The sequence below is a fragment of the Salvelinus namaycush genome, chromosome 8, assembly GCF_016432855.1.
Source record: "Salvelinus namaycush isolate Seneca chromosome 8, SaNama_1.0, whole genome shotgun sequence".
Classification (NCBI taxonomy): Eukaryota; Metazoa; Chordata; class Actinopteri; order Salmoniformes; family Salmonidae; genus Salvelinus; species Salvelinus namaycush.
In genome coordinates this window covers 23,769,061-23,794,898 of record NC_052314.1, presented here as the reverse complement: position 1 = coordinate 23,794,898, position 25,838 = coordinate 23,769,061, and the positions used below count along the sequence as shown (strand labels likewise).

The 25,838-nt window shown below is 42.8% G+C and overlaps 1 protein-coding gene across 4 annotated transcripts in view; it reads right to left on the bottom strand.

Moving 5' to 3' along the window:
• Positions 1-307: 307 nt before the first annotated feature.
• The window catches only part of LOC120051839 (neuroligin-1-like), a 269,903-nt gene continuing 244,372 nt past the window's right edge, over positions 308-25,838 (bottom strand). For 2 of the 4 annotated variants that reach the window (XM_038998722.1, XM_038998723.1), the window contains exons 4-6: positions 5,652-5,864; positions 1,730-2,519; positions 308-1,136 (exon numbers count right to left, since the gene is read on the bottom strand). In XM_038998722.1, the coding sequence (XP_038854650.1) occupies positions 308-1,136; positions 1,730-2,519; positions 5,652-5,864 (1,832 nt within the window). The remainder of the gene's footprint in view (positions 1,137-1,729; positions 2,520-5,651; positions 5,865-25,838) is intronic. The other 2 variants (XM_038998724.1, XM_038998725.1) reach the window with 1 other exon arrangement.

Here is a 25,838-nt window from a genome sequence, read left to right as displayed (position 1 = left end):
GATAACAGGATCAAGCAATCGTTTATAAAATTCCAAAGTTGATATCTGTAGCTGGAAAAGTTGACCTTGTTCTGTTTCAATAACAGAAGTAAAAAGTATCCTTCTCTTTGTTTATTTTTTCATTTGAAATATTTGTTTGACTTTTTTCTAATTTCTTCTTTTATATCAAATGAAATTCTTCTCCCGTCCCAGCAAAATCCCTATTCCCTTAATATATTCACAGGAGTAGAAGTTATTCCACATCCGTTTGATCGGGCTGGGTGTGAGCTCTGGCATGTGCTGTGTGTGTCAGCGTCCATCCGTCCGGCTATACCCTGGTGGTGGAGTGTGAGTGTGGGTGGGGCAGGGTGTGAGGCAGGGTGTTGTTCTGTGCACTACTGGGGAAGGTGTTGAAGTTGTGCAATGACTGGAGGCCCTGCATGGTGTTGGGGATCATGGTGATGGTGTTGGGGGTCATGAGGGGGATGTCGTCGGGGGAGCGGCGCATGGCTAGCGTGTAGTCTGGCGGGCAGGCAGTTCTCAGAACTACCTCGTGTGGATGCATGGCGTCGCACTCGTGGTCCAGGTCTGTGTGCTTCATCTGCAGGGACATGATCTCCTCCTCCTGTGTGTGAGCCAGGTCGTTGGTCGTGTTGCGCTGGGGGCTGCAGCGCCGGTGGACGTCGTGCCGCCGCTTGTCCTTCTTGTAGTAGAGGGCAGCGAAGGCCAGGATGTTGAGGAAGAGCAGCGAGGCACCCACAGCGATGGTGACACTCAGCTCAGTGGAGTAGTCCCTCTGATCCACCAGGAAGGGCTGATTCTGACTGTCCTGAGTCTCGGTGGGGAATGGCATAGGGTTAGGCCTCTTGGTGTTGACAGGGATCTTCTTTGGTGTCCTGGGCGTGACCTCCGGTGGGGGGACCTTGGTGGTGGTGGAGATTATCTGGGTGACCTCGTTCAGGCTGTGGAGGTGGGGCACCAGCTCCAGCCACAGGTTGACCTTGTTGGCCCGGTAGTGCTCCTTGACGCGGGGTTTCAGGCCGATGTGGAGGTACAGCTGGTCTTTCTGGTTGTAGCGAGTCCACGCCACCTCCTCGAAACGGTTAGGCTTAGTGTGGATGAACTTGGTATCCTGGGGGACAGGCTGGTTAGGGTCACTGCAAGGGAAAGACGGGACTTAGTATGAGCAAAGCACCACTACAAAGCATGAGGAATGGAGGCTCATTCCAGCAGAACGAGCACCATTTTCTGGGAATGGCATATGGAGCCAGTCAGAACACATCATAAACTGGCTTAACCATGCAAAGTGGAGGCATAAATCTCATAGGTGCCCTGTTTTATATGTCAATTTACTGTTATATATGTAGATCATTAGTATCCCATTGGTCCCTTTGGGCTCTTTGGCTGCTGAGGGAAAAAGCCATTGTCCCCCATTATGCTCCAAAAAACAATTACTTCCATGACTACATGCTTAAAGGCAAAGCAAAAAATAATTAAATGTTTTTTTCTATCTAGAATTCCACTCTCTAGGCAAACATCATTTGTCATTAATTAACAGCATGTCTTTGAATATGGGATGGGACAATGACACACATTGATATGCTGTCCAACATAAAAATGTATACAACATGGTATTCAATTCTTTAACTAGACAAAAATGTAACACACACACACAAGCTTGCTCGCACACACACATGCACGCATGCATAAACACATTACAACTTAAAATAGTTCTCAGTACTGCACGTACCCAGTTTTGGCAAAATTTGTCCAGTAAGTCATCACCACAGCACTGAGCATGACATCGTTCTTGGAGAAGTTACAGGGGAACAGTTCTGTGGGACCAATCATGGGCAGGCCAAACACATAGGGGATCTCGTCACCGTGGGCTGCGTCTGCCCACGGGGGCACCTGCTCTGTCTGGCAGTGGTGGTAGAAGGCGTAGAAGTACGTTGGTGACCCAAAGCTGGAGTGGAGGTCTGCTGTGGCCACGGCCGGAGCCACCCACTGGTGGTCAGTGAACAGAGCTAGTAGGGTCTTCCTCCTGGTCTCTGGGTTGTGTTTATCAGCCCAGTCCGTGTACATGAACTTTATGGTCTCACGCAGAATGTCTTTGCCCTCCGGGTAACCATACAGGTCGTCCACGAAGCTGGACACGGCGTAGTCAAAATCATTGGCCTGGACGCCGTTCTCGTTGTCTACGATGAGCTCCACAAACTTCAGGCCCTCACCCTGGTTGACGCCCAGCATGATGTCATAGTTGAGGAACTCGCCCTGCTCCATGAGGATCTGGGGGTCGTCTGGGATCACATCTCCGTCAATGACAGGCCCGAAGGCGATATGGTACCTGGCTGGCTGGATGTCCTGGTCCACCAGCTCCTTGTAGTGCTTCTTCTGCAGACACTCCACCAGGTCCACCGTGTCCTTCAGGTTGCAGCCCACCTTCTTGGCCAACATGCGAGCGTACTTAGCAGGCTGGAAGCTGACTGCCCAGCTGGACAACGCAGTGCCACTCTGTGCTATAGCTCTCTGGAAAAGCCCTGCCGAGAGACAAGATACAAGCCAACCAGAGTCAGACAACACCTCATACTGTACCATCACAATGCATCACACAGGGAAATGTTGTTGCCTGCTTTCCCCCAGAGTATGATAGAAAACAGACTATTCTTTTAGGGATACTATGGTTGGTGCATGGGCCTTATGTGTCTTAATCATGGGTCCTATCATTGTAAGTCATTGATGATGCATGCTGTGATAAAATAATTTCCCAAAGTAATACTCTACTCTCTCTCTACATGACCTGCCACTCAGGAGGAAATGCCACTGAAACTGTCATTACTAAACATATCCAAACACAGCATGATGTGTACTCACACTAAAATCTAAATGTGCACTTGTAGAGTTATGTGCACTTGAAGAGCGATTACATTTGCTGGCAATAGACATAACTCTCCTCACAACCTTGAAAATGTAAAAGTCAATTTGTCCTGCTTAGTTTATTGTGCAATTCCTGGGAGAGCACAGAGAGACATTGTCTCTTGTCTTGACAGACATCTGCATTGTTAACAGAGATTAGTGCTTTACAAACAGTCAGACTTCTATTTCAGGGTTTGTTTGACAAGGTTTGTAGACAGACTTGTTACACAGTTACAATATCATAGGAATTATCATGACACATATGGTTAATTCTGATGATGTTTTATAAACAAGAAATCACATCTTTTAACGTACATGTATTTTTATAATTCTAATAACAAAGAAAACTTGCTTTAATTATAACATTTTCAAACATGTTGATATGAAATCTGTCTTTCGATCCAACCCACACATGAACATTGAGAAAAATATGGAAATGACAAAGTTGTAGGAGCAGGATTGATCATGCTGTGTCTGAAAAGTGTCATACTGTGGTATGAATATTAATAATTTTGTATTTAATTAATCTCTGAAGACAATAAGATTAGAGGGAGCAATACACTGACATGATAACATTGATTGGGGCTCCCCTAAGAACGTGGATTAGGAGGTGAGATAGCGATACAATCCAAATAAAGTGGGTCTGGCGATCGGGTATGGAATACCATTAGAGCCTATATATGGTCAGTGCTTTAGTCAACTTTAACCTTCTCCCTGAGAAGAGTTTTACACAATATAAGGTCCTAGAAAAACAGGGCAAAATACAAATGTATATATCCAGCTGCTAGGAAGGAAGGGAAAAGTAAAGAAGCAGCATTGTCTACAGTTCTTTGTGGTTGTGAGGCAGAGTGGCATATGAAAGGTGGGGACTATGGCAACTAAAATGTATACGTGAAGGATAGCGAGAGAGAGAATCAAAAGCACTTTACACAGGGGAAGAAGTTTGGGGTTGGGGGTGCTGCGATTCTTTTGCCGATGGGGGGGGGGGGGGGGGGGGGCAGACGGCTATTTCGGTCAGTTAATACAGGACTAGTAAAGGCCCAGTGCAATAATTCTGTAATAAATAAATATATACAGTACCAGTCAAAAGTATAGACACAGCTACTCATTCAAGGGTTTTTCTTTATTTTTACTATTTTCTACATTGTAGAATAATAGCAAAGACATCAAAACTGTGAAATAACACATATGGAATCATGTAATAACCGAAAAAGTGTTGAACAAATCAAAAAATATTTTAGATTCTTGCGCACTCTTGGCATTCTCTTAACCAGCTTCACCTGGAATGCTTTTCCAACAGTCTTGAAAGAGTTCCCACATATGCTGAGCACTTGTTAACTGCTTTTCCTTCACTCTGTGGTCCAACTCATCCCAAGCCATCTCAATTGGGTTGAGGTCGGGTGATTGTGGAGGCCAGGTCATCTGATGCAGCACTCCATCACTCTCCTTCTTGGTCAAATAGCCCTTACGCAGCCTGTAGGTGTGTTGGGTCATTGTCCTGTTGAGAAACAAATGATAGTCGCACTAAGCGCAAACCAGATGGGATGGCGTATCGCTGCAGAATGCTGTGGTAGCCATGCTGGTTAAGTGTGCATTGAGTTCTAAATAAATCACCAACAGTGTCACCAGCAAAGCAACCCCACCCCATCACACCTCCTCCTCCATGCTTCCCGGTGGGAACCACGCATGCAGAGATCATCCGTTCACCTACTCTGCGTCTCACAAAGACACGGCAGTTGGAACCAAAAAATCTCAAATTTGGACTGATCAGACCAAAGGACAGATTTCCACCGGTCTAATGTCCATTGCTCGTGATTCTTGGCCCAAGCAAGTCTCTTCTTATTATTGGTGTCCTTTAGTAGTGGTTTCTTTGCAGCAGGTCGACCATGAAGGCCTAATTCACGCAGTCTCCTCTGAACAGTTGATGTTGAGATGTGTTTGCTACTTTTATTTGGGCTGCAATTTCTGAGGCTGGAAACTCTAATGAACTTATCCTCTGCAGCAGAGGTAACTCTGTGTCTTCCTTTCCTGTGGAGGTCCTCATGAGATCCAGTTTCATCATAGCGCTTGATGGTTTTTGTGACTGCACTTGAAGAAATGTTCAAAGTTCTTGAAATGTTCCATACTGACTGACCTTCATGTCTTAAAGAAATGATGGACTGTCATTTCTCTTTGCTTATTTGAGCTGTTCTTGCCATAATATGGACTTCTGTGTACCACCCATACCTTGTCACAACACAACTGATTGGCTCAAATGCAATAAGAAGGAAAGAAATTCCACAAATTAACTTCTAACAAGGCACACCGGTCAATTGAAATGCATTCCAGGTGACTACCTCATGAAGCTGGTTGAGAGAATGCCAAGAGTGTGCAAAGCTGTCATCAAGGCAAAGGGTGGCTACTTTGAAGAATCTAAAATCTAAAATATATTTTGATGTGTTGAACACATTTTTGATTACAACATGATTCCATATGTGTATTACATAGTAGTGATGTCTTCAGTATTATTCTACAATGTAGAAAACAGCAAAAATAAAGAAAACAACTGGAATGAGTAGGTGTGTCCAAACTTTTGACTGGTACTGTGTATATATGTTTTATTATGATGTTTCAGGGGGTGCTGCAGCACCCTCAGCACCCCTACTTCCTGTGGCTATGTATACAGCCATTCGAGAACTAAATATTCTCATCAACTTAAATCACACAGGTGGCATGCGACACTGAAAATTGAAAAAGTTGCAACCTCTGCATTATACCTTTGGTTGAATTGCTCCAACGGTTACCTTCAGAATAATGGGACAGGGTCAGGAGGTTGACACAGGAGGCGCCAGCCCCTGATCCGAAAACTGTTATTCGTAAAGGGTCACCACCAAAGAAAGCAATATTCTCGCTAGTCCAGCGCAGGGCTTGGATCAGATCAAGAAGTCCATAGTTTCCCTTGGAAGCTTGGTCCCCTGTGCTTAAGAAACCTGGAAGACAGAGAGTACAAAACAGAGAACAGATTAATAACCTGGGATGTCTCTAAGGTATGAACACAGAGCTGCGGTACATTCACATGCAAACATTGATTATACCTCTGCAGATTTACTCAGATTGTAAATACCCTATTTAGTTCAAACTTTGCAAGAAAATCCATGTAAAGTTTTTTAAGAGAGTCAGGTATTTTACAGTTTGATGATTATTAAACATCTTTTGGAGTCTTCCTGAAGATGACTCACAGCACTCACATCAGACTCTAAGCACAGCACAGTTTTACATGCAAAACCAACAAGCGTGTGCATTTAATACTTTTAGCAATAAAAAATGACTTATTACTCCAAAGAGTCAATTTAGGGACGCTACGCTAAATATAATTCTGAAAATCCAATTTTGAGGCAGACAGATTTAAATCCATACCACATGAAAAATACTCTGTGGATAAAATAATAAAATGCAGTGATCTATAGATAGCATAATATGCAGGCTGTCTCAGCTGCAGACCTGCAAAGGGAAACTCTTTAAGAATGCATCATTTTGTAGTCAGAACATGTCATATAGGCCTACATCATTAATAGCTAGAGTAGGTAGATAACAAGATATCGAGCCAACAAAAACAAAGTGTGCACCGTATGTACCATAGAAACACAGCAAAGTTGTGGATAATCATCAAAGCATTGCAAAAAATATTGTGTTTTATATTTCTGAAGAAATAGTTAAATAAAGTATAACGTATGATGCTTTAGCTTATTAAAGAATTCAGCCAATTGCTTGCTGTTACATCAAGATCCCACACTATTACCCCAACACTGTTCAATTACTTAATAACCTATTCAAGATGTTATATATGCAAGCTATGGTTCTGGGTACCGAGATTGCAGTAGTATCGAAATAAACACAGAAGCCTATTACCAGTTTAGTAACTTCTTTCAATATTATCAGAGGCACTGTTGGTGAATAGTTATGTTGTTTCACTTCAACAAGTCCTCTGAGTGTTGTGCAAGCAGCAAGGCCCAGTTCAATTAAAGGGAGAACCATCATTCTTCTCTGCTGTTTCATTCTGGGCCTATCCCACATGGTTCTGTCCAATTAAGGACTTGAAACACTGCAGATTAATGTGTACCCATATATAAAAGATGGCATCTGTGAAATATAACTGATTAAGTCCATGCATCCCAAAGGAGCAACAGTGGAGCCGTTAAATAGCAGGCCCTATTCCCTTACTCTCTGATTTCCATGCTAAAAGGTCCATTACCTGGGAAATCACCTTGGGAGTGCTTTCCCCTATAGCCCTGAGACATATTGTATTTCATCTTATGGCTCCTTTTCAATTTGATACTTTAGCTTTCTTACAGAGCTTTATATTGCTCACCATCTCCTATAGAACTATGCAGAGTCAATCTAAGTTGACCAATTCAGCAGTCACATAAAATGTATGCACTCATTAGTGTAAGTCGCTTTGAATAAAAGTGTCTGCTAAACGGCATATATTATTATATGACACAAGTATCAAAATGCGATCTCTAGCTCAGAACAAAACGCACATCCAAAGCATTGAGACCTGCAGTCAGAAAATTGACTTTTTCCATTCCATTCAAAGTTATTTATTTATTTTTGATTCTACATCAAGGCTAACCTCCTGGAAGCAACATACATCTATCAGAGATTTAGCTGGGCTGGGCTAGGATGGGGTGAGAATAAAAAAGACTAGGCATGGGCTTCAAAATTGTTCAGTATTTGTATTATTTATTTTATACAATCTTTTTTGCTCATCTTTATCAAGGCTGCCAATAATGATGGACCTTACTGTACATGCATCTACATTGCCATCAGAAAGTTTACACACCCCTTGAATTTATTCACATTTTGTTGTGTTACAAAGTTGGATTAAAATGGATTGAATTGTCTTTTTTTTTTTTTTTTTGATGTATGAAGATGTCCAACACCAGCTCACTCCAGACATACTGTAGTCTAAGATCAAGGAGCAAGCTGTATCTTACTGGGGTAGAAACATACAGTGACAGTGCAGATACACCAACTCAATGCACAGATAAGATAGTGGACTAAAGCAGCGGGATCATATCCTCTCATAGGTGAAGAAAGCATGTGTCATGAAACATTTTTCAAGGTGAGGCGATACACAAGTACTCACTAATCTTGTGGCTATGGTACAGTGATGGATATCTGAAGGCTCAAGGAGCGATACAGATGGTTTGCATGTCAACCTTGTGTTTATGATGCTCTCTGGTCTAACATTGGGTTAGAACTGTGCTTTGTGAATGAATAAGCTGGGTAAACAGATCAGAGAGGGAGTCTCAACTGAATGATCCATGTTTGAATCACTAACTAGGTTCCCATACAATTGACGACAGATTTTCATACGAATATTCTAAAATCAGCATAAAAAATAAAATATGCAAATGTTTAGTGGTGTGTTTCCACCAAACTGACTCGTTGCAGATAAAAGTGACTGGTTGATGACGTAGTGCACACAAAATGTACTTTTTCGCTTAAGTTTTCATGTACTGAATAAAAGTCTATAGTTCAATGTGTTACCATAGCATTTTCAACTCTACTGTTTTGTCACAAAAACCTTTTCCTTAAATAGAAAATGTGCCTACTCTGGTCTGGCACGTGCACTCTAGACAACAGCTCACAGATACAGTGCGGGTGGTCTACATGATGACATTAATATGGATAAGAGCGAGATAATTTTTATTTGTCAAATGGCAGTCAAGCATCAATCATCATGTCACCAGAATAATACACTTGATATTTATTGAAAAGGAGCATCAAGATCACTGTGCACTTTCACCACCCTGTGAAGTTCATCTTCATTTATTTAATCTGTAGCCTAATAAATTGCATAGTTTCCCGAGTCATAGTGGGAGGACCACACACCATATCATCGCGTGACTCAACGTTTACTGTGATATGATGGTTAGTATATCAATTGTTGCACATAAAGGCGTTTCCACCACAATTTCTCGCATAATTCATTTTACAAACACAAAAAGTTCCCACCATGTCGAACGAACAAGTTGGCATTTATAAAATTGTACCGCAGCTACCTGTTTCCATTACAGCTGTTGAGATTTTTTTATATACGGTGTGACTTTACTCGCCTAAAAAAATTGTGTATGGAAACATTACTGAGGTGGAAATTTCTCTACAATTTGAATACTGTTGAATGGTGTGTTTGTCGTTTTACTGTACGATATATTTTTGTTCAAACATGGAGTATAGGGTTCAGTGTCATCCTTTTTGTTCCCTATATGGTGTATTTTCCTTTGATAGATGGGATATGTCACAGTGTGTCTGGGGTCGGCTTAAATCATATAATCGCAACCTAACCAAGAGAAAAGGCAGATGGAAAAATGGTTTACTTGTAATGCAGCTTTCTGCACAGTCTTGCTTTGTAGCCTCTAATCCTCTCCCACTGTCTTATGACTGCCAAACGAGAAAAATAAATCAGTCCATCTGTGTCACACAAAAGACCACTTAACATGTATTACATTCACAGCCAATGGCAGACAGTACCAAAAACCGCCGGGAAAGGGCCATTACCTGAAGGAAAGTAATGTGGGGAAAAACAATGGAGTTCACATGTCCATCTCTTCGCAAGGAGTGTCTGCAGTCCCTCTAATTGCCATATCTGGAATTTGTGTAAAATACTAGAGGCTTTTATTATGAAACTTGCAGGGTTATGACAAAGCCACATCAGGCCAAGCAAAATCCTGATTGAGGGAAGATACCTCTATCCATCTAATAAAAAATTGCACATCTCAATAAAAGATCCAGAGAAAGGCATACTTTAATCATTTCCACTCTGAACACCATCAAAAGGTAAAGACGTTAAATGAATCTCCATTTTGGCTTGAGAGTCAGAGGGAAATAGAGAGAGGGAAGAAAAGGCGTAGAAGAGAAAGAGTGAGTAAAGTAAAATAGGATCCCTGATGTGATGAAAAAGCTGTCTTAGACATTATTCCCAAGTCCTTTCAAGGTGAGGAGACAGAGTGAGGCAACCATGCTTGGCATGAGCTTGGAATGATACACTACATGACCAAAAGTATGTGGACACCTGCTCGTCGAACATCTCATTCCGAAATCATGGGCATTAATATGGAGTTGGCCCCCCTTTTGCTGCTACAACAGCCTCCACTCTTCTGGGAAGGCTTTCCACTAGATGTTGAAACATTGCTGCAGGGCCCTGCTTCCATTCAGCCACAAGAGCATTAATGAGGTCGGGCACTGATGTTGGGCGATAAGGCCTGGCTCGCAGTCGGCGTTCCAATTCATCCCAAAGGTGTTTGCTGGGGTTGAGGTCAGGGCTCTGTGCAGGCCAGTCAAGGTTTTCCACACCGATCTCAACAAACCATTTCTGCATGGACCTCACTTTGTGCATGGTGGCATTGTCATGCTGAAACAGGAAAGGGCCTACCCAAACTGTTGCCACAAAGTTGGAGGCACAGAATTGTCTAGAATGCCATTGTATGCTGTACTGTTAAGATTTCCCTTCATTGGAACTAAGGGGCCTATTCCGAAACATGAAAATTAGCCCCAGACCATTATTCCTCCTCCACCAAACTTTACAGTTAGCACTATGCATTGGGGCAGGTAAATGTTCTCCAGGCATCCGCCAATCCTAGATGAGTCTGTCTGACTGCCAGATGGAGAAGTGTGATTCATCACTTCAGAGAACGCGTTTCCACTGCTCCAAAGTACAATGGCGGTGAGCTTTACACCATTCCAGCCGACCTTGGCATTGCGCATGGTGATCTTTGGCTTGTGTGCGACTGCTCTGGCATGGAAAGCCATTTCATGATGCTCCCGGCAAATAGTTATTGTGCTGACGTTGCTTCCAGAGTTTGGAACTCGTTAGTGAGTGTTGCAACCGAGGACAGACAATTTTTACACACTATGCGCTTCAGCACCCGTCGGTCCCGTTCTGTGAGCTTGTGCAGCCTACCACATTGTGGCTGAGCCGTTGTTGATCTTATACGTTTCCACTTCACAATAACAGCACTTACAGTTGACCGGGGCAGCTCTAGCAGGGCAGAAATTTGAGGAACTGACTTGGTGGAAAGGTGGCATCCTATGACGGTGCCACGTTGAAAGTCACTGAGCTTTTCAGTAAGGCCATTCTACTGCCAATGTTTGTCTATGGACAATGTTTGTCAATGTGTTCTCGATTTTATACACCCGTTTCTGACAGGTTTGAAGGAGTGTCCACATACACTTCATATATATATTCGGATGTTTGGCACCGTTGGCATTACGAAAAGAAACATTGCCCAAATGTGTTGGTGCTGTATTTGCTTATCTGACACAGTGCATGGAACAATAAACCCCTCTGGAACAAAATATGTATTGTGCTAGAACAGAACACATTCATACCTGCGCTCTTCATACACTAGTACTGGCATGGAGGTAACAACGGAGCACACTGATAAAACACAATGCATTCTTTAATTTAAAGATGCACACAGGGGTTAATTGGAATTCTGTAGGTGGTGGAATTCTCCACCACATTGGTTACTTTTCCATTATTATGTTTTTTACGACCAGTAATTATTCAAATGCCACAGTATGCTCATGCTCATCCTTAGGTGTTCATAAAGACAAACCTAACGTAGCAGGCATAAAATAAAGGCCTGAGCAAAGTCCCCACATCCGTTTTTCAGGGGAAACGGAAGCTAGGTTGAAGATACTGTATCCCCGAAAACGGCGTTGTTAGTGGTTTCTGCCGACCTTGCATAGGCTACATATAAAAATGGTCGCTAATCAAGGAGATTCTCAACTTTTGACGATAGATGAGATCATAGTGACTCATTTGGTTGGTTAACTACGCTGAGATATCCCCAGTATCTAGCCCAAGGAATCCCTCCATCCCCGCTTCCCTCCCTCAGTATTCTCTATCTCCCCAGGTACCTGGCCAATCTGACTACTGGCTATTGCACAGAGGTTATCAAAAGCAAGTCTTCTCATTATCCTGCCGAGATGTGACTTGACTGTCCTATTTATGACTTAAATTCCTTGAAATGAATAAATGTAAGATTTAAACTGATGCTGTAGGCGAAATACACACATGCAATAATTTCAATCTTCTCAACGTACCTTAAAAAGAAAAGACAACAAAATGTCCAAACAATTGTGAGAAAGTTTTTGATCTTATTATACAAAAATAATATTCTGTCTGAATGACTGTTGGGAAGATATTGGGGCTCGTGTGAGACTGAATATGAATCTAAATATATTATTTTATAATATAGAAAGTGGTTGATTTTCACATGCAAAATGGATGCACATTCAGTATGTGGATATAGCATGTTAACATATGTGTAACAGTATAACTTTAGTCCGTCCCCTCGCCCCGACCCGGGCGCGAACCAGGGACCCTCTGCACACATCAACAACAGTCACCCACGAAGCATCGTTACACATCGCTCCACAAAAGCCGCGGCCCTTGCAGAGCAAGGGGAACCACTACTTCAAGGTCTCAAAGCGAGTGACGTCACCAATTGAAACACTATTAGCGCGCACCACCGCAAACTAGCTAGCCATTTCACATCGGTTACACTCACCCCCCTTTCGACCTCCTCCTTTTCCACAGCAACCAGTGATCCGGGTCAACAGCATCAATGTAACAGTATAACTTTACGTCCGTCCCCTCGCCCCGACCCGGGCGCGAACCAGGGACTCTCTGCACACATCAACAACAGTCACCCACGAAGCATCATTACCCATCGCTCCACAAAAGCCGCGGCCCTTGCAGAGCAAGGGGAACCACTACTTCAAGGTCTCAAAGCGAGTGACGTCACCAATTGAAACGCTATTAGCGCGCACCACCGCAAACTAGCTAGCCATTTCACATCGGTTACATATGCAAAGCCATTACAAATGAAAACTAAATCCAAACACAGGCAGCAGCGGAATTATCCTTCTAAGGTAAATGAGAGAGATGAAAGTTAAATGTACATTTCAATAATGGGGAAGATAACAACATGTACATTTCAATAATGGGGAAGATAACAATCATCCTACAGTCAGGATGCTGCATTATCCTGCAAACATTAGCCATGTCAGATTTGTATCATACTAATGTCCCTGTCATATCCCATTTCAGTAGACACTGTGTGAAATTAACTTGGACGAAGCGTAGTGTTTGCTAATGTGAATGAACACATCACATAACTCCATGCTGAGACTGCTGTACCATTTGAAAAACTCCCTATTTCAACAACTGGGTCTAGAAAAAAAACCTGCTAGAAAGGTTCAGATGTTTGAAGAAAAATGTGTTCCACATAGTATCTGAGTTATATTCTCCCAGTTAGATATAAACAGTGGTGGAAAAAGTAATACATTCTCATACTTGAGTAAAAGTAAAAATACCTTAATAGAAAATGACTCAAGTAAAAGTGAGTCACCCAGTAAAATACTACTTGAGTAAAAGTCTAAAAGTATTCTGTTTTAAATATACTTCAGTAACAAAAGTAAAAGTACAAACAATTTTTAATTCCTTATATTAAGCAAACCAGACAGCACAATTTCTTTTTTTACGGATAGCCAGGTCACACTCCAACACTCAGACATAATTAAAAAATGAAGCATTTGTGTTTAGTGAGTCCGCCCGATCAGAGGCAGTAGGGATGACCAGGGATGTTTTCTTGATAAGTGTGCGAATTGGACCATTTTCTGTCCTGCTAAACATTCAAAATGTAATGGGTACTTTTGGGTGTCAGGGAAAATGTATGGAGTAAAAAGTACATTCTTTTCTTTAGGAATGTAGTGAAGTAAAAGTAAAAGTAGTCAAAATATAAACAGTAAAGTAATGTAAACATACCAAAAACAACTACTTAAGTATTTTTACACCGTTGGGTATAAATGTATTAATATGAGGTAATTGTGATTGTGTGTGGTTGCTGTTGGTGGGGTTTCGGTGGATCAGAGATACTTTAATATACTCAGTTCCAATTGAGGTGAACAGGGGAGACTAATGAAAGCTAATGCAAACACTTGCACTTATTCCACTTGGATAACTTTGCTTAATGTATGCACAGGATCCACCTGAACAGAAACCTGAACACAGAGGCTGTTGTACAGAATCCACCTTAGAAAAGGATAAACTGAGGGACTAACAACAAATAATCAATATTTCACTCAATCAGTCTAGTTTTTCAGCACTAACAGAATTAATGGATTGGTATTTTATACTGCACTCTGGGCTTTGTGAAAATGTATACAGAAAACCCAGTTACTGTAATACATTGCAACATGCCATAATGTACCTCTACTCAGTGCAAAATATTGTTCAATTACTTTAAATATTTTATGGTAAATGCTGTATGTTGCTGCTCCGAGAGAGGACATATTTCAAATGCCAATATTCTATCTGACATCCATTTACAGTGTACCTTCAGCTAAAGGATAGAAAACACCCATGTTGTACTAACATGGCAACTTCTCTCTTCCATGTTAGTCGCTAGTGCAAATCAAATTACTCTATCAAAATTAAATGAAATAATGTACAAATGTCTTGCTATGCATAAACATGTTTTAATTTGTGTTCAGCCCCCTCCCATCCATAAACAAATCCCACACCAAGGCCATCAACTCTGTCCTGTTACTGGGTGTTTCGAGCTGCTGAACTGAATCCATGGGATGGTAAGGAGTGTGGTGTGTTAGCCAGCTAGGGCCCAGCTCAGCAGAGTTGATGGGAGATGTAATTACAGCTTTGAACAGTGTGTGACTAAGCTGTTTCACAGACCACAGAGGCATTGTTTATTTTCCTTATAATAAGTAGGTCTAGACTCGATTCTAATTCATGACTAGAGAGTGGAAAGAAAAGATGCCCCACTTTATAGGGCCTAAAGAGGAAGTTATTTCAAAGCTGTTCCCATTTCTGTTGTATTGTTATAGTTCCTGCTGCAGTTGTTACAGTTGCAGTGATGTCAACAGGGATAGACACTGCATGTGTTAGCCAAATCATTGTGACTTGTGACTCAGCTAAATCCCTAGCTTACTGATAAATATCCATTGCTTGGAGGTCACACTTTGTTATCACTTTTTAGTTAACCATATGTTAAGTTTAACAGCATCTACAGTATGTATTCATCAGTCATTATATGATACAAATGAAATGGAAGACATACTTGAATTTTCAAACTTCACACTGTATCAACACAATAAGAGCTACTTATGTGTGATGTCTTATTGGTGCAGTAAGCAAGGATGTGGATCGACGTACACTGAGTGCACAAAACATTAAGAACACCTGCTCTTTCCTTGACATAGACTGACCAGGTGAATCCAGGTGAAAGCTATGATCTCTTATTGATGTCACTTGTCAAATCCACTTCAATCAGTGTAAATGAAGGGGAGGAGACAGGTTAAAGAAGGATTTTTACGCCTTAAGACACCTGAGACGTGGATTGTGTACTGTATGTGGACCATTCAGAGGGTGAATGGGCAAGGCAAAAGATTTCACGCTCAACAGTGTCCCGGATCAAGAATGGTCCACCACCCATAGGACATCCAGCCAACTTGACACAACTGTGGGAAGCATTGGAGTCAACATGGGCCAGAATCCTTGTGGAATGCTTTTGGCACATTGTAGAGGGCATGCCCTATCTAATTGAGGCTGTTCTGAGAGCAAAAGGGGGGGTGAAACTCAATATTAGGAAGGTGTTCTTAATGTTTTGTACACTCGGTGTACTGTAGAATTATATTTCTATGTGCAGGATGTGAAACTGTCCCCAGATAAGGACAAAACTCCCATTACAAAGCACTGTCAAGGAGACGGTTCCTGAAAATGACATTAATTTGAATCCCAGAGAGAAACCAGATGCATGTCGTATGAGGGTCTGCAGATTCCTCTCCCATCTCAATGGGTTGCTGCATATGTGTGGAAGCACTAGTGTACAACATTTACAACAAGCAATAGAGTACACACTCTGTACAACATGCATGCTTGCCCCAGACTAGGTCCCTGCTCGCTTTGAAATGTGCCCCTCAGCAGAGCCACACATTCTGAGGCTGATCAGACTTGTTAACCAGCTCCCTTTCTTAGGAGACATTTGCATACAGATAACAGGTCTCTGCAGACTAACAGGGGAAGAAGAGGAAGGAGGGAGGAGAGAGAGAGAATAGGGAGAGACAGAGGGAGGGTGAGTCAGAGAGGAAGGGGAAAGAGACGACAAAGAGAGAAATACAGAAAACTGCATAGTAAGTGAACTTTGCATTAGCATACATTTTTCTGGCACCACACTGAAACATATTCCAAGATCTGGGTAAAATGTAAATAGACCAGTTGTGGTTAAGATGGTGGTAGACTCATGACAACTGAGAAGGGAAGAGAATGGATGCTGACCTGGAAACAGATCATAAGTCAACAGAGCACAGACTGATATTAGAGACTTCACATGGGTAATGATCCTAGGGCTGTCTGGGCATCACAGACATCACAGTGTCCGTCCCTAAGGAGTGCACAGAGCCACTCAAAAACCATGAGACCTCATGGTAGGAACCTGCAAGCTGCATGCAAGGTCTTCCTAATGAGCCAAGGCAGAGCAGGAAATGATGTCGCGGCGCCTGCTCCCTCCTGTCATAAACAGCATGGCTGAAAATGTCATCAGGGTTCCAAATGAGTTCTGCGGCTGTTCGCATTGGAAAATCCTTTTTGGTTCCATGAAAAACCCTTTTTTGTTCCAGGTAGATTTATTCTGGGTTCCATGTAGAAACCTCTGTGGACATGGTTCTACACGGAACCTAAAATGGTTATCCTATGGGGACAGCAGAAGAACAGCTTTTGGTTCTATATAGATAGCGTTTTTTTTCTAAGAGCGCTGAGAGGCCTCGGAGTCAGACTATGGTTAGGTTGGTTGGTTAGACTAATAAGACATTTCAGAGATGTGTTTGAAAGGATTTATGTATAATGATTTCTTATTTTCTAAACAGACTTTTCACTTGTAAGTAAAATCTGGCATTATTAATGCCATATGTGTTTTTGTTTGGTCTCCTGCACTGTTTATTTACATGGTCACTCGAGGTATTACCCACAATACCCTTTTCTGTGACACGTTTATCATGTTGGAATACCAGATACTGTCACGTGTAGACCATGGACAACATATATCCTGACAAGTTGCCAAATAGTGGGGAGGAGATGGGTCTCTGCCAAATAAGGAATTATCTCTGCAACAGTCTATATTTGTGATGATTATTATTCCCTCTTTGTTGGTGCAATATTTTAAAAAATCCCCCCGCCCCAGAATTCTAATTGTTTTCGTCTGACAAACCCTTTCCAAGTTCCTGTTGGACGTACTACTACTAATTGCTTTAGTGAGGGATATGAAAAATGGCTAAAATGAGCTTTCCCATCGCAGAGTTGAGCACACTCAACGGGGGGTAAAATGCATCACTGACCGGGAGTATCAATTCCTGAGGGAATAATGCACGGTCATGAAGCCACCCACTGTGGCATTGGTCATCTTGCAAGGGGAGGATAACTGTTTCTATAGCACTCTACAACCAACCCTGGGAACGACCAAGACACTGGCACTGAAGGACGGTCTCTCTCGGGTGACAGCTGGTATGCCCGATGCCATAGTACAGGTAGGACGAGACAGTGTTTATATCCTTGCCCTCAATGCCCTGTGATTTGATATCCGCAGGCCTAATGCACATGGCCTACTTTAAAACAAAAAACTTGTTGGTCTATAGGCCTACGTAATGTAGACATTGTTTACATTGAGTGAGGATGTGCAACGTTTTTGGGTGTAACGCAAAAGTAATACAACGAGTAGTTTAACAAACTACTTTCCCCAGGGAGTAATAAGTCAAGTATAATGACCCCAACACTGGATGGTAGAAAATGTCAACAAAAGAAAAATCATATGACAACAGACTTGAAATGTGTGCCTTTGCAATTCCCTGAGCGATTTCTGAAAATATCCTATTGGGCTATAGCCTAGTGCTCATGTCATTTCCCCAAGACCAGAGACGACTAACAATGGAGGCCCAAAAAATTGATGTATCCCACTTGGCACGAATGAGCCCATCTCTGCAGTTAGCCACCCCCTCATATCAGAGGGAAGATGACAAAACAGAACCAGCTTTCATCTGTTTGTCAGCACAGAGATCCTACATGACCCTGCTGTCTGCAACAAGCGCTATGCCCTCACAGCTTATCATCACAACTTTTACCACTGCTGGGCTTAGACTGAAACACATGCAAGAGAAAACTTTTACAAATAGTTATTCTTGTCTATCTGGCGGAAAAGTTATCGGACCAAGCAGAGAGAGAGAGCGAGAGAGAGAGAGAGCGAGGGGGGGGGCACTTCTTGCACTTTTGTCACCAAGTTAGCTAAAGGGGCTGCTAAACTTCAAATAAATGTCAAACTCTAACATCAGCAATCTTACTCAGACACACCAAATACAGTTTATTGTATTCTGAAGAAGTCAGAGGCCTAGTCGTTCCGTAGCTACCCTTTCCTGCAGTCTAATTACCTAGTGGCCATGGGTGGAATGTTAATATTTTTCAGAATTTCATAATTAACAAAAAAAAGAATAATTTAAACAGCTGAGAATCTGGTGTTTCTATGTCAAACAGTTTTGTATATTTCAGTCTTCTGTGATGTATATAACTTGTAATGTTGGGATGCAAATTCAAAATGTAATACATTTCAACTCTATATCTGACATGGTCTTCATTTTTTAAAGTCCATAACCATGTGTCTGAGGTGTATACTTTTATGTGATCCTGATTTATCCCACTGCAGTAAAAGGTTAACACTTTTGGTGTAACAGTATGTCATTTACAGTATGTATTTCACAGCTTCATTTGTCTTGATCAATTCTATTAGCTGTGGTCCATAGAAAGGGTCACACTTTATTTGGATAGTCTGAATAGTCCATCTGTAGATGCGACCGACACCTGATATGGCACCTCCTATTGGAAGGGAAACTGCAGTCTGTACTTTAGCAAGCAACATGAATTACGGAAGCACCACCAAATACCCTTTGGCGTATTAACCGACGCTGATGACAAGCAGGTACAGTGAGTGAATATTTCGGACAAGGAACAGGACAGGAACAGCATCAGAACAAGGTAACCGAACGACATACGACAATAATGCAGAAGCGGGGAACAATCTCGGGAACAGACAGATGTAGGGGAGGTAATGAAAGCAGGTGATTGAGTCCAGCTGAGTTCAATGAATCGCTGATGCGCGTGACGAGGTAAACAGGTGTGCATAATGATGGTGGCAGGAGTGTGTAGTGCTGGGCAGCCTGGCGGCCCGAGCGCCAGGGAGGGAGAGTGGGAGCAGACGTGAGAGTATCCCCCCCCCCCCCCCGCCCTCTATGGGCGCCACCCGGCGTCCCACCTGGGAGAGCCTGACGGGCCGGCCAAGGCATGGGCGCTGGATAAGCCGGCTGGGGCGTTGAAACCGACGAACCGGCAAGAGGCGTGGGAGCCTGGCAAACCGGCTGAGGCGTAGGAGCCTGACGATCAGGTTGAGGCGTGAAGGCTGACGATCCGGTTGAGGTGTAAAGCCTGATTATCCCGCTGGAACGTGGGAGCCTGGCGAGCCGGCTGAGACGTGGGAGACTGATGATCTGGCTGGGGGCGTAAAACCCTGACGATCTGGCTGAGGCATGACGTGGGATGGGAGCCTGCTGAGCCAAACGGTGCAAGGAAACCTCTCGAGACAGCTTGGGTGTGGAAGCCCGACGAGCCAGCTGAGGCACCCCCCTGGTTCTATCGGCGGCGGCCACGAACCCGGACCCGACGTCACCACCAAGACCAAAAAGCCAGCATTCCCTGGTGCTTCAAATGAGGGCTTCTGCATTCTGTAAGAAACGATGCTGATGATGAGAAGCAGGTACAGGGAGTGAACATTAATTAAGAACGGACATGGAAGAGGACAGGAACAGCATCAGAGCAAGGTAAAAAAAAATGACATACGACAACAATGCAGAAGTGGGAAACAATCTCGGGAACAGACAGATGTAGGGAAGGTAATGAACGCAGGTGATTGAATCCAGTCCAATGAATCGCTGATGCGCGTGACGAGGGAAACAGGTGTGTGTAATGATGGTCGCAGGAGTGCGTAGTGCTGGGCTCCCTGGCGCCCTCGAGCGCCAGGCAGGGAGAGCGGGAGCAGGTGTGACACTTTTGTGTATTCAGTAAACTCACCTTCTCTCTCCCCTTAACCACCACCTCTCTCAACCTCCTCCCTACAAGATGAAATGTCACTGCTTCACATTGCACACAGACACAGACATATTCATCAATCTGTTCTCCCACCACAAAAGGTAACTAATAATGCTTTTCATTATTCAACACTCTTGCTAAGCCCCTGGCTCCTGCTGCCTGCCATACACAGGATGACCTGCTTTCAACTTGTTTATTTTTTCCACAGAGGCACTAATGAACACATAAGTGTTAAAAGATACAGCTATTCCCAGCTCTGTCTGATATGCCTGATCAAGCATTTATCACATCCTCAGAAAGGAAAGTTATTGCAAATTAAGCAACAAAACACATGAATTAAGCATGCTCCACCTAGCTTCTGTTTTAAGTTTGCATCATTAATTCATTGTCTTATGGCGCTCGTGAAACATACATCAATTAAACTGAGTGAATGACTGTATTAGCAGAGTGCAGCTACGGTCAATCCTCATGGCCATGGATTTCAATGGGGCCCCCCTCAAAGACGAGGGGGCTCACTGTAGAATTCCTCAATATTTCAGCCTATTAAGGTTTAAACTGAGTGAGCGTCTCTTTGGAGGCTGGCTGTCAAACCTGTCTTGGTATGTGAGATGCACTGACGCAGCACATGGTGAACGAAGGCTCACAAACCAACATGAACAGCAGGTCTCTGCTTTAGGATTTCTCTTTAAGTATTCACAAACAGTGCTGAAAATAACTAATTCCGGTAAAGCATATCCTTATCCATTGTAAAGGGCAGACATCACCTGCATCATCCAGGTATCATTATGTAAATAAAATACAAGATGTGAATCAGCTTTCAGTAGAAAATTATTGCTGAGAAGAGTCAAATACCTATAGCTGTCATCACAGAGATAATTTTTTCCCCAAACTGATGCAGTGCCTGGCTGTTTCTGTGTAGCAGCTGCAGTAAGTCTTAATGTTATACTCCCTGCTGTGTGCTTGCTTAGAGACCCGGCTAGAGGTCGTTAATAACTTCCCCCTAGCCTGCTCTAGTATTATTACCCTCTTCCATGGCTGTCAATGCAGACGATAACCTGAGAAGATTTCTTTAACAAAATGGCTCAACAATAGCCGTGATCCCAAAGGATCCAGATATGTGTACTATCTGGGTGAGCCTAAGGGACAGCAGAATAGTATTATGAAAAATGGCTCTCAATTGATCTCTTCAAAAGTCAGATATCAATCATCATCAGGGCTAGGCAGCTAGGGGGTTACTGCTAGACAGACAGGGTCAATATCCAACCACAACCAGGAACTCTATGAACTTCTGGGGACAGAGAAATAGCATTGAGTTTCCACGGGATCTATGTAAATCCTCCTCCAAAGGACTGACTTTAAACGGTTTAACCTTCACCAGCTCTGAATTACACTGAAAAGAGACAGAAATACCACAATAGCAGATGCCCCATAAAGTTTCCCCCCGTATCCAATGGCGCTGTAAGTAAAACCAGTGGAGTCGACAAAGACAACATGGAAAGGGTAAAGAAGGGTAGGCCTGTCCCAGCTAATATTACCGGGGAGGGTCGTAAGAGAGCCATTGGCTTGGCTGTTAGATTCAGCTCATGGTTTTCATTGAGTGTGACAGGATCTTTGTTTGGATCAGAATGCTGACAGCCAGACAGCTGCCCGACCAAGCTGCTGTGTGGCTGCAGGCCTAAGGCTTTGTACCATGTATCAATGATGTAATTGCTTTAAGTGCCCACTGGGGACTCTTAACAAAACCACAACTGCTGAGTGTGGACTGTGTGTGTGTGTGTGTGTGTGTGTGTGTGTGTGTGTGTGTGTGTGTGTGTGTGTGTGTGTGTGTGTGTGTGTGTGTGTGTGTGTGTGTGTGTCAGGATTGATGGGGCTTGGCTGGGGTAGACTGTGGATGGGCTTGATGTGGGGTTGCCAGGATGCAGAGTTTTAGGAAGTCCATTGGTTGTGCTCTCCCCCCTCCCTCCCTCCCTTACTCAGATGTTTCTTTCATTCTCTTTGCCTTATACAGCATATACTGTAATCAAATTTTTTCTTCTCTTAGTCTTTCTCAGTCTTCTCCCCCCTCAACTCCCCTCTCCCCCAGAGATGAACTCGCACATCTTCCATGAGTCAGTGAAAGGCATCCCGGGAAAAATGCAATGGAATATGTGCTTCTGGGTGTACCCAGTTTAATTGGCCCCCAAAATGTCTTGGTGAATTAAGATTATTACCTGAGGATGTGTATGACTAAGACGAATCGATCCAGTGTTTGATTCTCATGGAAGTAGTGCCATTACAGTTTAATGTCCACTCACAGTGAGTAAACACCTGGCGCTGTATGTAGCCAAACATCCCTAACCAGCTCCTGGAAACGATGCAACACGGCACACGGCAGATATACGGCCGTCAGGCCCAGCCTCTGTAGCTGCACTGTGATGAATAAGGCACGGACCAGGCCATATTTCTCACAGTTACAAAGAACTGGGTTTAACTGAGTCTCTCTCCGAGCCCATTCCCCCATCCCCATCCGACGGTGGGAGGAATATTGTGACACTTTCTGGGTGAGGCTGACAGGGTGCTGATTGGTAATGATGTGTCTCAGAAGATCAATCCTTGGGTCCAGTGCCAGGTCTGCAATGTGACAAAGGGTGGCAGGACACACCTCACACAGGGTCAAAAACACACTTGGCACATCCCATTCCTGGGTCCCCTCGTCTAAACCCTCCACTAATTATCACTGTGATTTAAGAGACAAAGAAAGGCAGGACTTCACAGTTAACTCACTTCACTGGAAAAGACCTCTAGGATCCCATCTCTGCGTGTATGGAGATTTAAGCCAGAGTAAAAGCATACATCCGCACCATACTGGGTGAATAGGCTTTTGGAAAGCTTCGATTCGTATTCATATGAAATAGGACTGGGAACGACGGCTCCCTATTCCCCTTCACGAGAAGGCAATTTTTGATTAGTACAAAAATAAGAAACATCAAGAGAATATCCTAATTGCATTATCTGTTGGATCATTAAGAGAAAATGCTTGATTGAGTGTGTGGACAGGTGTCTTTTATACAGGTAACGAGTTCAAACAGGTGCAGTTAATACAGGTAATGAGTGGAGAACAGGAAGGCTTCTTAAAGAAAAACAGGAAAACCTGCAAAATCGGCAGTGTCTCAAATACTTGTTCTCCCCACTGTATATCGATGGAATTAAGTCGAACAAAAGGACCATTTGTGATGTTTATGGGATATATTGGAGTGCCAACAACAGAAGCTCGTCAAAGGTAAGGCATGATTTATATTTTTACTTCTGTGTTTTGTGTTGCGCCTGCAGGGTTGAAATATGCTTATCTCTCTTTGTTTACAATGGTGCTAACTCAGATAATAGCATTGTTTGCTTTCGCCGAAAAGCCTATTTGAATTCTGACATGTTGGCTGAATTCACAACCAGTGTACTTTTCATTTGGTATCTTTCATGTGTGATTTAATGAAAGATAGATTTTTATAGTAATCTTTATAGTAATAATTTGAATTTGGCGCTCTGCATTTTCTCTGGCTTTTTGCCAAGTGAGCTAGTAGCGTCCCGCCTAAACTCAGATTTTTGGATATAAATATGAACTTTACCGAACAAAACATACATGAAGTCCTATGAGTGTCATCTGATGAAGATCATCAAATGTTAGTGATTAATTTTATCTCTATTTCTGCTTTTTGTTACTCCTCTCTTTGGCAGGAAAAATGGCTGTTTTTCTGTGGCTATGTACTGACCTAACATAATCGTTTGGTGTGCTTTCGCCGTAAATCCTTTTTGAAATCAGACATGTTGGCTGGATTCACAACAAGTGTAGCTGTAATTTGGTGTCTTTCATGTGTGATTTCTTGAAAGTTTGATTTTTATAGTAATATATTTGAATTTGGCGCTCTGCATTTTTACTGGCTTTTGGCCAAGTGGGACGTTAGCGTCCCACATATCCTAGAGACGTTAATGCATAGGACCTACAGTTGAAGTCGGAAGTTTACATACACCTTAGCCAAATACATTTAAACTCAGTTTTCACAATTCCTGAATTTGAAACCTAGTAAAAATTCCCTGTCTAAGGTCAGTTAGGATCACCACTTTAATTTAAGAATTAAATGAAATGTCAGAGTAATAGTAGAGAGAGTATTCATTTCAGCTTTTATTTCTCTCATCACATACCCAGTGGGTCAGAAGTTTACATACACTCAGTATTTGGTAGCATTGCCTTTAAATTGTTTAACTTGGGTCAAACGTTTCGGGTAGCCTTCCACAAGCTTCCCACAATAAGCTGGGTGAATTTTGGCCCATTCCTCCTGACAGAGCTAGTGTAACTGAGTCGGGTTTGTAGGCCTCCTTGATCAAACACGCTTTTTCAGTTCTGCCCAGAAATTTTCTATAGGATTGCGGTCAGGGCTTTCTGATGGCAACTCCAATACTTTAACTTTGTTGTCCTTAAGCCATTTTGCCACAACTTTGGAAGTATGCTTGGGGTCATTGTGCATTTGGAAGACCCATTTGCGACCAAGATTAAACTTCCTGACTGATGTCTTGAGATGTTGCTTGAATATAGCCACATCATTTTCCATCCTCATGATGCCATCTATTTTGTGAAGTGCACCAGTCCCTCCTGCAGCAAAACACCCCCACAACATGATGCTGCCACCTCCATATTCACGGTTGGGATGGTGCTCTTGCTTGCAAGCCTCCCCCTTTTTCCTCCAAACGTAACGATGGTCATTATGGCCAAACAGTTATATTTTTGTTTCATCAGACCAGAGGACGTTTCTCCAAAACGTACGATCTTTGTCCCCATGTGCAGTTGCAAACTGTAGTCTGGCTTTTTTATGGCGGTTTTGGAGCAGTGGCATCTTCCTTGCTGAGGATATGTCGATATAGGACTCGTTTTACTGTGGATATAGATACTTTTGTACCTGTTTCCTCCAGCATCTTCACAATGTCCTTTGCTGTTGTTCTGGGATTGATTTGCACTTTTCTCAACAAAGTACCTTCATCTCTAGGAGACAGAACGCGTCTCCTTCCTGAGTGGTATGACGGCTGCGTGGTCCCATGGTGTTTATACTTGGGTACTATTGTTTGTACAGATGAACGTTGTACCTTCAGGCGTTTGGAAATTGCTCCCAAGGATGAACCAGGTCTTCTGAGGTCTTGGCTGATTTCTTTTTATTTTCCCATGATGTCAAGCAAAGAGCCACTGAGTTTGAAGGTAGGCCTTGAAATACATCCACAGGTAGACCTCCAGTTGACTGAAATGATGTCATTTAGCCTATCAGAAGCTTCTAATGCCATGACATCATTTTCTGGAATTTTCCAAGCTGTTTAAAGGCCTAGTCAACTTAGTGTATGTAAACTTCTGACCCACTGGAATTGTGATACAGTGAAATAATCTGTCTGTAAACAATTGTTGGAAAAATGAACTGTGTCATGCAACCGACTTGCCAAAACTATAGTTTGTTAACAAGAAATGTGTGGAGTGGTTGAAAAATGAGTTTTAATGACTCCAACCTAAGTGTATGTAAACCTCTGACTTCAACTGTACGTAGAAAATCTATATTCCATCTAATTCTACATTAATTGCTAGCGTGTCATAATTCCATCCACGTACCATTTATTGCAACACGTAGACATTTCTGTTTCATGTTTGATAGGCCTACGATACATTTTCATTTCACTAACAATTTCTTACCCTGCTCTGAGTGGGCCACGGGAACGTTCGCAAGACTCAGGAGGTAGAAGTTCT